This window comes from Meleagris gallopavo, chromosome 8 (genome assembly GCF_000146605.3).
Source record: "Meleagris gallopavo isolate NT-WF06-2002-E0010 breed Aviagen turkey brand Nicholas breeding stock chromosome 8, Turkey_5.1, whole genome shotgun sequence".
NCBI classification, from domain to species: Eukaryota; Metazoa; Chordata; class Aves; order Galliformes; family Phasianidae; genus Meleagris; species Meleagris gallopavo.
The window spans coordinates 13,047,413-13,059,435 of record NC_015018.2 but is presented as its reverse complement, the minus strand read 5'-3'; the positions used below and the strand labels follow the sequence as shown (position 1 = coordinate 13,059,435).

The 12,023-nt window shown below is 33.7% G+C and overlaps 1 protein-coding gene across 13 annotated transcripts in view; it reads right to left on the bottom strand.

Moving 5' to 3' along the window:
* KCNMA1 (potassium calcium-activated channel subfamily M alpha 1) overlaps positions 1-12,023 on the bottom strand; it is a 445,366-nt gene that overhangs the window by 118,031 nt on the left and 315,312 nt on the right. For all 13 annotated transcript variants that reach the window (XM_019617570.2, XM_019617571.2, XM_019617572.2 and 10 more), the window contains 2 exons: positions 9,581-9,650; positions 7,220-7,375 (listed from right to left, as the gene is read on the bottom strand). In XM_019617570.2, the coding sequence (XP_019473115.1) occupies positions 7,220-7,375; positions 9,581-9,650 (226 nt within the window). The remainder of the gene's footprint in view (positions 1-7,219; positions 7,376-9,580; positions 9,651-12,023) is intronic.

Genomic DNA, 12,023 nt, shown 5'->3' with positions numbered 1-12,023 from the left:
TTTTTTCTTTTTTCTTTTTTCTTTTTTTCAGTATTAAAAATATACTGCAAAGCTATTTTAAACATGATTTGTGTAGTATTTTATATATGTTTTGTCCTACATACTTAGTTTAAATTTTGGATTCACCAGTCTTTTCCTCCTGCTATGTCATTAAAAAGACAAAAAAATAAATCACTCTTTCAAAGGAATATTTAAAAGAAAAAGGATAGCAAACTTCTAAAGAAGTCAGTGAAATATTAAGTGCAATGAATTTATTTCTTTATTTTATATTTTTATTTTATTTTATTTTATTTTATTTTTTCTAAAAATAGGCTGCCAGGTAAGAAGTTACTTCAGTTCTGGAGAAGTAAAAAAAAAACTGCAAGAACAAATTGCAATATGGAGAGGATTCAAATCATTTCCTCCCTGACATGTGGGCTGCAAACAATCAAGAGAAATTTCTTCCATATAAATTGTTTCACCATTCTGAGACCATGTGGGATGCTAGAAAAGATTTGCATTGTGTTATTCTCCACCACACACAGAGAAGTCATATCACATTTTTTACAACTCGTTTATTTATGTGAAACTTGCAAATGTTGCTGATCAGCAGCTCTTTATATACAGAAAACAGATAAAGTGCAGACTGGGTAAAAAACAGTAATGATAGCAATATGTTTGTTACTTATGCTCTATTTCATGGTTTTTTCTTACATTGACACCACCTGGGGTTGGAAAAAATGTGCAAGGAGAAAAAACGCATAAAGATAGCATAAAGAAAATAAGAGTAAGACTGTTTTCCACTCAATTTCTCATTTCTAGTTTCTTCCCTGGCTTTATTCTCTTTAAGCAACCTGTTTCATTTTGGAGGAAAAAGCTGCAGATTAAATAAACTAACAAGCACATTCTTAGCCGAGAATCAAAGAAGGGACTGGAAAATAACAAAACTCATTTACAAAGTAGTGATCAAGATTCATAGATACTGGTTAGCATTACATTCACCTTCATGTATTTATTACAATGTTGAAGATACTTTCTTTTAGGTTACTGTGAAATACTAATAAATGAATTTTAAGAATTGCTGATATATGAGATGCTATAAAATATTACTAATGAAGAAAAGATCTTTCTATTTTATCTGCCTCAGATCCATGGCATTTTCCCTATAACTTCAAAGAAAGAGACGGTCATCTATCTGGTACTTTGTGAAAGGAAGTACCTGCTGGTCTGCTAGAAATAAAACAATGAATAATAACTCGCAGGGTAGAATATTTCATTTCTATTTCTTTGACTCATTATGTCACCCTGAATTTTAATAGACAAAATGTTCCACAGGAGAACATAATCAGTTTCTCTCATAGCCCATATCATTAAGGTACTAATTTAAAGTATTTACCGTGAAAACAAAACAAAAACAAAAAAAAACAACAACTTTAGGAGCTACTGTATTCTCAACTTATTTTGGCCCTTCTGATATTTTGTAGTAAGCATTAACCTCAGAAAGTGAATCCTTAAACAAATCTCATCCATATCAGATCTTACTGATACTCATTTCCAATTTACTTATACACTAATGATAGGTTGTCAAAATGTAACTGTTGAAGTACGGCCAAAAAAATAATCGAAAATGTAAACTGTAATGTAAAAAAATGTAAAATCGAATATGTAAACTGTAAAGAAGCAAAAAGGGATGAGTTTGAGGTGAGTTTGGTTCAAGACTACTAACCAAGGTTATAACAAACCTTAATTAGTAAAAGTAAGAAATTTATTTATATGATTAATTAGAATAATAGCCTGAGTTTAGCCTACCATGAATATGTTACCATGCTTACAATGAAGAAAACAACCTGGATTTTATCTTGAAAACTAGAAGGAAATCTACAAAATGGTCAATAGAACATGAAATACAAAGACACAGTAGCAAATGAACAATTTCATTGCCAAAAAAATTCCCAAAATACCTTGAACTTATTGTGTTCTGATATTACTTTATTTTCCTTTTAGCTGTTTCCATTTTTTTATCAACAGGGGTCTTTACAAATCTTATTATGAGGTACAACTGGTAGTCCCACATTCTGAGCAGGGGAGGAAGAGAAGATGATATTTTTTCAGAAAAACCACAGAATTTTAGATATTTGAATGAAAAAGTATGCTTCACAAAGATACTTCTAAAACAATAAACTCCAAATTTTCAGCCTTCAACACATAAAATAATATTTGAGGACAGGAAGAAGAAGTCAGAAACAAATCAACTTTAACAATGTCCATTCATGGACATACAGCTGTTTTTTTCACTAGATTTTTCTCATAACCGTAGTCAATAAATGGTTCTAATAACAATTAATTTCACTTATCCTTATAGATCAGTAAGGAGAAAAAAAATATTATTTTTAATTTAATCAGGTACAGATCTCTACTGTTTCTTGTTGATTCAGTTATTCAATATATCTGCTTTGGTTTTGGCATGTCATGCTTATATATCATGTGTGCTTATAATTCAAACCTCCAGAGTTCAGCAAATCTAATGTAATTTTCTTCAGCCTACTTTTTTATCAAAAGTACAGAAAAAAATATTTTGGTAGGATTTTGAAATTAAAGTTAAGATTTTAGAACTGAAATTAAAAAAATGATATGCTTTCTTCTATGATATGCTTTCTTCTATGTACATATAACACAAGGAATCCTGCCACCCATTAAACTCAGACTTAAGGATCTACTGAAGTTTAATTTTACAATTCTATTCTCCACAGCATTGTTTCTGGTGGACTTCTTTGTTTGCTTGTTTTACCAACTACATACATGAGAGGAAAGGGCAAACAAGAATGGAATATTCTTGAATGGTAGCTGAAATGAACTTGTGAAATTAAACATTTTCCCATCTTCACCCATAATGCCTTTCAGTCCATGCAAATTGCTCGTGTGTTTGGTTTTACTGTACCTTTAGGCATTGGTATTGAAATCTGACAGATATGTAAAAGGCTAAAACAAGTTCCTACTATCTTCGCAAAGTGTTAAGCTTCTGAGGTTTACAGTATTATAATCTGATTTCCTTAAATATTGTAAATTATCAACTACCCCTTTATTCAATCCTATTGACTCCCTAACTCAAAACTAATAAGTACTCTTCAGCACTATAAAAATTCTTCAACCTCAGCCAACTATTCTCACAGTTCTTTCTGTGTGCAAGAACATTTTCCAAAATTGCTGTTTTATAAAACAACATATAACTAATTAAGATTGGCCGTAGTTTCAAATGAGAGATCTATGTGCTTTTTCATTGCTCATGCTAATGTAGATTATTGTAGTAGGTCAAAGAAAAGATGGTATTCGTGAATACTATGAGATGCAATTCTTTAGATGTCTTGGGAATCTCCTTGGATGTCTGGCTTCAGTGGGTTTAGATTCAAAACTATAGAAGTCATACTGTTAAAAAATAACACAGAAATTTAAAAAACAGAACAGTATTTCTATCCAATCGCAATGTAAAAGACAGATTGGTTTTGATCTCTTTAAACAGCTGACTGAAAAACACACTCTGTGGTTGACTTCAGTCCAGGGCAAATATATTACTTTTTCCCCAAGGATTGACATTATTTCTAATCAGCACACAGTTCTCAACCACAGAAGTTTTTAGTTGCTATATTAAATGATTAAAAAGATTCTATTCAGACAGGCCTTTTAAAGAATAAATGTTTTTGAAAACAGGCTACATTAGTATTTGGCCTAAAGCCTGTAAGGAGTAGTTGGCAAAGGAAGAAAAATGTTAATTACCAAGTACTCTTTATTATTCAGCCCCCTGAGGAGCTTCACAATAAATAAACAAGTTGCTCTTTCCCCCCCCAACTCTATCTTCAAGCTCTCTTTCCATAGAAGAAATTCACCAAGCAAACCCCAGTCTCACACTTTAGAACAACCTATTGCTGCCTAGGTGGCCAAAAATAAATAGAAAGCCAGTTAACATATTCCATCAGTGCATGTAAGCACCTGGCTGCCATAAATCTGTGCAGTTTCAATATGTATAGTCTCTCAGGCTAGACTAGAAAGAAATGTAGTGGAAGAATTACATATATGTGGGTGTGAGCACAGTTGATATAAGAGCCCACATTCCTGCTCTCAAAATAGCTTAAAGAAGAATTGAGACTGCTCTAGATCATTTTTCAGATCTTGAATGACATAGAAACTCATTCATCTTATGAACCTGTGTTACACTCAAGCACCACATTCCAAATTTTAAAGAGTCACAACTTCTTTATTCATACAACAATAGCACTTTCTGCTATTATTGAAATACAGTTTACAGGTGTATACATAATCTACGTTTTTCTCTCAAGATTAGCTGGATAATATTCTTTCCTTTAAATGTTTTCAGAACCTTTTTGTTAAAACTGTATCACACATTCTTTTTGAGCGAATTTTCTTTTTATTCAGGTTGGTGCCAGAAAAGAACAGAAAAGATTCCATGTGAGATTACATCTCTAAAACCAAAAGGAAATATAAGGCACAAAAATAATATTTTGAGGTTTCTCAGCTTTAATACTGGGCAGACTGTTTACACAAACCATTTTGCTATGAAGTAACACATAATGAGTTAAACATGTACAATGTCACCATCAATCATGTTCATTTGTGTTTGACTGCTCAAACATTTATGGCTATTAAATGACTTTCTAAACACACTATGACGAAGGAGGAACGAACACAAATTTCAAAGTTTTTTCTTTTTATATTTGTTTTTTAATAGTTTCAGTAAATTTTTCTGACAATCTCCTAACTTGTGTTAGACTCAACTAACTTTTGCCCAAGAAATTTATGAGGCTCTGACAGTACTTAAATTCAGTGCTCCAAACGCAAAGGGGCAGAAGTCCTCTTAGGGAATGCACATCTTTCTTTTCAAAGGAGTCCTACTTAACAATTCCAATCAGCGTAGCTGCTCCTCTGCAATACACTCTTGATTCACAAACACCAATTAATAATAGCTATCTCTTTCAAATAGTTTTTAGAGTGCGATAGCTTGCACAAAGAGCGTCCTTTCAGTTAAGTGAAGTAATAAACCTTCTACTATCACTAGTTGATTTGGATTCTCATGGAAAGACATATGTACTCTGTTGTTGGACATTCATTCTGTTTCAGATTTTAACACTCAAACTTTCTCAAAAATGATGATATCCATTTTAGTTGCCTGGATAATTCATTCTTAGTTAAGTAGTAGACATAACCAATAACAGCACAGTCTACCCAGCATTTTACAGCTTTTCTTCTGTGCCATGTAAAGTAACCTAATTTAAAGTATATCTGTACCCTATTCTAACTCTGTATATTGATGTAAACAAGAGCATGTCAGCAAAACTGATATTAATTTCTTCTTCTAAAACAAACTTTTTGCCATTTTTCTATTTGTTCTACAAATATAGAAATATTCATAATCAATATGATGGTTTCTTCCTTAGTGAAGGGATAAAGTGCCTTGAAAAGCTCAGCTTTCAGCTCAGAACTGTTTTCACTGAGATAGACCAATTAGTCAATGTACTGAAATTATTACAAGAATATCTTAAAAAATAATAGAAAGTTGAAGATTGCTATGATAATGGTCAGAATGTCAGAGATTCTCTGGAAATACACTTCCTTTACATCTGCATTTTTTTATTTGTATAATCATTTTAAATACAAATACAGACCACAAGTGCGTGTGCTTCTTGGACAGTTCTCTCAGAGTCAGACACTTTAAGAGAACATCTCTTTGTTTTCCCACTGCATGTTTAATGCAAGTTATTTTAAGGCTAAAATTAAGACTAGGGCTTCTGAAGTTACATGTAAATTGGATTTCATGAGAAAACGAATCACTTCTGATTTTCAAAGAAAGATGAGCATAAGTTTCAGGGCTGCTGACCTCAAGCACAAGTTCATAGAAAACTGCCTGAATAATATGGATACATTAGTGCAAATACTAAAAATTCTTAAGACTCCTGAGAGCGTTGCATCACCACATCAGCTAAGAAGAAGGGAGACCAAAATGGCCTGCAAGAAAAATGAAGTTCACAAAAAGTAGAATTTTCTTCTGGGACATAATTAGAAAGGATTAATATCAAAGAGACCATATGAATCTTAGGTAGTTCCTAAATTTGGCTTTACTGAAATAAAGCAGCTTTTGTTATCTAAACATGAGTAGAGATAAGAGAAGTTTAGACATAAAAGTGAAGAGAAGGGATTTATTTTTGTTCAGAAAACAGGCACTTTTTTCAACTGAATACAGTCTGGAATATTTTTGACACATAAGAATCTGTGGTCTCAGTTTTTGGAAAGGATTCTAAAGGATATCTTAATAAAAATTTCATAATTTTCTGAGAAGACTCTCTGCTGTATGTATGTGCATCCCTACAGGAATATTCCTGGCTTCTCACCTGATAACATTAGGCTTTGTGGGTTTTATGGTTGCTTGCTTGTGTGGTTTTCAGGGCATGGTTTCTTGTGGAGATCTTTTTTGCTAACTTACACAATGAACTTGAGGTGAACTATGTCCACCTTGTGACTCCAGTGTTAGCTGTCCTGTTATGAACACTCAAGAGATTGGAAATCATGCAACTTTGATGTTTGGAATCAGTGTGCAAGAATGAGGAAAGAAGCACTCACTGCGACAATCAGAGCCTTTGTCCAGAGAACTAGTATGACTGCCTCAGAAGTGTAGGAATAACAGGGTTAAAATTTTGCCATTTGACTCTGAAAAGTTACTTGGATGAGGAGAAACAAATACACAAATGATGTTGAAGGAAGTTTAGGCTTCAGCTCTAACATATGTTCTTTATTTATTGTCACAGTCAGAGGTCTACTAACAACTTGATGTAAAAGACCAAAATGATCAGTCCTTTCTTCTGGACCCTTTTTTACTGTATGGGACACATATAAATCATATTTTTGTTTTAGCAGCAGGGGCTTTCCTCACAGATAAACACATGGTTTGTTTAAAACAACACAAAAGACCAGAAATATCCTCCAAGAAATGAATGACGCTTTGAAAAAAATCTTTAATAGCCAAACACTTGTCAAATAAGAATATAATTTTGGCAGAACCTGGCTGATTTCCCAATTTGCAGAATAAATCTTCTGTAGGTAAGCTGCTTTATTTCTGTTTGTTTGTGTTACAAAAGCTATTAATGTGTTCCTATCTGTTTTTCATTTGAGCCATGTTCTCTATTTAGCTCTCTGACAAACTGACGTAACATACTCTAATATGACAAGACATTACCTTTATGAATGATCTCATGGAAAAGAGGTTGGCTAACATTGTTGAAAGGCCTGGTGCCAGGCAACTCTGAGCTATGAAACCCAGCTTGAGCTCAGCGAGACAGATTGCATCATCCCCTTCTTTCCAGTTCCAGCTTGGAATATTTAACAGATGAGCCTATAAAACAAACAAATAAATAAATACATAAAAACCCATAAGGTGAAGAAGCAGAAATATTTCTGCAAATAGAATACAGTACTGGAGGAGATAGCAGTGAATGATTTTGTTATTGGCTAGACATTTTCTAGCCAAAATCTTAAAATTTAACTTTATGCTAGGAAGTGTAACAACCTTTTATGCATATTTTTATTATAGTCAATTTTCACATTTCTCAAGTCATATTCTACATATATGCCTGTGAAACTGTCAGGCTGATACACCTGAGTGTGCCTTAATTGTCACCTTAGTGTTGTTTATTTTCTACTTCCCATTTGGCAATTACTGGTCGACACTGTCATTTAATTCAAAATCACAATAAATGGCCAATAAGAGAATACGTGTTTTTGTAGCTACCCACAAAGAATTAACTTCACTTGAGTTGCCTAGAAGCCACCAATTAATATTGGGTAGCTTTAGTGCAGGCATGCACAATCTGTAGCCCACAGGACAAACGTAGCCTGGCACAGCTTACACTGTGGCCTGTCTCCTGCCCTACGCCATCATGGCTGTGGCTCTGCCCAAGGCCTGCAACTGCCACTCAGCATCAGCCAAATATCAGTGTGCTATTAACCCCATCTAGGCTGAAATCAGGGCATGGAGTGCAGTGCAGTGTTAAATTATGGCAAATACTTTTAAGGATTTTTATACAATGGTTAAACACAGTCTTGTGAGCAGAGAAACGTGTATTTGTTGCCATTGTGATACAGGAATTTGAAAATAGGTTTCAAGATTGCAAGAAAACAACAATTTTTTGGCTTATTTCTCACTCAATTTGCAGTCAACATAAATATATAACTTGCAAATTTTCAAATGGAATGTATGGAGTTGCAGTCAAAAACATGATCACGTCTCTTTATCAGAGACGTTTATAAACCCCCTAGTACAAAAGAGAAACATCCCTCCCTTCACAGTCACACGTTATTCACATCATCGTTTTTTTGGCAGAACATACATATGTGACCAATTGTTGTGAAGAACAAAGTACAGAAAGAGTAAAATTTCATCAAAAATCTCTGATGCACACCTTGAAATCTCTCTAAGAATTGCAACCACTGCAAACAAACCAGACTGATGCATTAGTTTTACAAAAGCAAGGTCATATATCCCACAAGTTTTACATGTTTGTCGCTCTCTTTTTATATGTTTTAATTAAAAAAAAACATTAAAAATTAAATAAAATTTTGCTACTTATATACATTAACTATACTATATAGCTTATGAGAGCTCCTTTGAAAGTAATGCCTACTATTTTATGATGTTGGTTCATGACATCAGAAAGAGATGTACAGCAGTAGAGGTTGAACCTCCCAGACAATATTCCATTCCATTACATTTTCTTACCATGAGAGAGATGGCAGCACAGGGGCAGTCTGACTAAATGGTATCTGTCATGGAGGTACATATGAAGCAGAAGTGTGTCACTCAATTCCTCACATGGGAAAAATGGCATCCACTAACATTCATCAATGGTTACTTAACATTTCTGGAGATTAGTGGATGTGAACACAGTGAAGCTGTGGGATGTGCATTGCAGGGCAGCAACTGTGTGTCACCTTCACTAGTCTTCACTAGTTCACTTCACTTTTTCACTAGTCTTCACTTTTCTGAGTGCAGCAGGCAGACTCTTGTTCCTTGCTGGTGAAAATGCATAGTTAATGGTGGTAGCCATGTGGAAGAGTGGTTTGTAGCTGAGAATTTGCTCTATTAAATATTGTTATTGTGCTCTTTGTATCAATTGTTGTTTCCATGGAAATAAATAGGAGGCATTTCTTTTCAGAGCAGCCTCCATAGATGTAGCCCTAGACAATTCCTCTTGCAGCTCAGGCAAGCCAAAAGTTTGGACACTCATGCTCTAGTGCAATAAGCAAAATTTATGGATGCTGACTGGTTAAAAGCTCGTCTGGAATCATTAGCAACTACAAACACTGTAGCTTTGAGAATTATATCCAAAATGGTTGATAAATGTCAGAGATTTTGATAAGGTCCCTTGCATATATAAATAGCACTGAATTAACTTGTTACAAGACTACATGACAAGGTTTATTAGGGTGTTCATGTTTGGAAATAAAAATGCTTATTATTAATGACACTAGAAAAAATTGTTCATGAGTGCAATGTAGCAAAACAAATTGCAGAAAGAGACACTAATAGTTATCACATCACCTTATTGTGATACTGCAACATCTGAGTGATAATTCTTATCTTCGGATGATAATTCTTTATTGAAATAACTCTAAAAGTAAAAGAGAAAGAAAATAACAATTAAAATTGCATTTTAGCTAGTAGGATATTTGGATCACGTATCCCAGTACCTCTACTTCACTGTGTTGTCACGTCCCACAGTTAAAACTGTATTCTTTTATTTATTTGTCTGTAAAGCATAGTGATTAAAGTCAAAAGTATACAGTCTCTATGTATATACAAATTCAGTTAATAATCATCAGGTAATACTAGAGAACACTGAATTTCAGGAATTACTTTGTTGAATGGTTTCCTTATAGAATTTGAAGGAAAAAATACTTTTGTTTTAGCAGCTCTGTTCAAGATACCCTACTCATTATGTTAAACAAATACTATACTTCTAATTACTGTCATCTTTAGTAATTGTTTCTTTGAATCAATATAATTGCTTGAGTTGTCCAATGATATATGTCTAAAAAACAATTTTCTTTTATCTCCTTTCTCCCTTATTTTTTTTTTTTTTACTGTTGCTAGACATTTATCATATTTAAACAGCTTGAGTAATAATTCTATTTTATATAAATTCAAGTGCAAATTCATCTTCATTTTTTCTGGATTTTGTCAAAGCTCAATATTTAAACTGATACCTGAACTCAAAATTTTAAAAACATATGGCTACTCCCATAATTTGCAACTTGACTCTATTTTTCATTATTAAAATAGGCCAACATATATTCTGTTGTCCATCCATCAAAAATGAATGGAAAGAATAATTATTTAGAACTGAGTAACAGATAGTGTGATATGAAGTGAGGAATATACAATTAAAAATGGGAAATAAAAACAACAAAAAAACAACCATTCAGCAAAATCAAAGAGAGAAGCAAACAAGTCAGTCCTATAAGAACAAATTGAAGTAAGAAAAGAAAACAATCAAAAGGGAAAATAATCTCAATTACTTTATAGTCATCAGACTCATAAGATTCTCAATGCCACAACTGTTTACAGAGGTGTTCTGTAGGAAATATCTTGCAAAATTCTGGTTCTGCTTGAGCTTCAAGTATACAAAAACTAGATGATCATGATACGGATTTAAAAAGATATATGGACAATTTCAATTTATACTTTCTTTTCAGAGGGAAAACCAAATCTTCCTAGTATTTTTTCAATTCTTACTGAATTTAACTAAACATTCAATCTTATTAAATTAAAATCATTTCAGTATGAGAAAATGCGTGAGAACTTTAGTCCTGAAATAAAAGCTCTGCATTTTATTAGATTAAAAGTATTAAATGTTTTAAGAATGCACTAATCTGCAATTAAAGGTCTTTTAGTACATTTATGCAATCAACACACAAAATGATTTTTGAATTGAAACAGAAAAATTAAATTAGGCATTGGAACAGGCTGCCCAGAGAAGTGGTAGAGTCACCATCCCTGGAGGTGTTCAAGAAACATGTAGATGTAGCACATAGGGACATGGTTGAACAGCATGTGATGACGGGTTGATTGGTGGACTAGATGAGACTAGAGTTCTTTTCTAACCTTAACGATTCTGTAAGACCTGCTCCTTCCACATACACCCAAATCTCTTGTGCACAGTGAACTTTGCCAAAAGTGGAGTAGCATTATTATTTTTTTTTTTCTCCTTTTTCCTTTAACTCATGGAATGCAAATATCTGACAAACCAATAAAATTGTTTAATTGCAGTGATCAGTTCCGTGTTAGGGAATTTTTGACAAATCCTTGACATTTGATTTTAAAAAACAAGAAGACTGGTCTCATTAATACTATGACTGGGGGGCAGGGGAAGGGGGGAGGGAGAAAAAAAAAAAGAATGGCTTAGCTTTATTGTAACTCTAGATGCCCATCCGCTAACTGATCCTTTGACCTTCCTTCACAGAAGAGGAGGAGGAAAACAGGACAAAGCTTTGGTGGCCCCTAATGTTGTAAATGCTCTGTCAATCAACAAGCATCGTTTGTCTTAAGTATTAAAAATGAGCATGGAGCTAGGAGACCACTATATAGTTTCCATCATGAAGTATATACATCACTGTGACCAAGCTAAGTAATTACTTGTAGGAGTAGATTTACTGCGGAGCAATAAGGTATGAGGCGATTGAAGGTCCTTCTGTCTCATGATCAGCACCAGCCCTTGCAGGGCATATATTTTTGTAACATATTGTTGCCACAGCATAGTTAACTGCATGTCCTTTCCCTTCATTTCTGTTGGTCCTTTGTGCAGCTATGAATACTTCAATGCTAAGACCTATGAAATGATCACATGGCCTTGTCATCCTCTCCAACATCTAGACAAACTGTATTCTTAAGTAATTAGTGCAGTGACCAATGAAGATCCAAGAGATAGTGCCAAGCAGTGGACTTGGAGAACATTAATAAATTACTGTGTGGCACCAACAGTAAT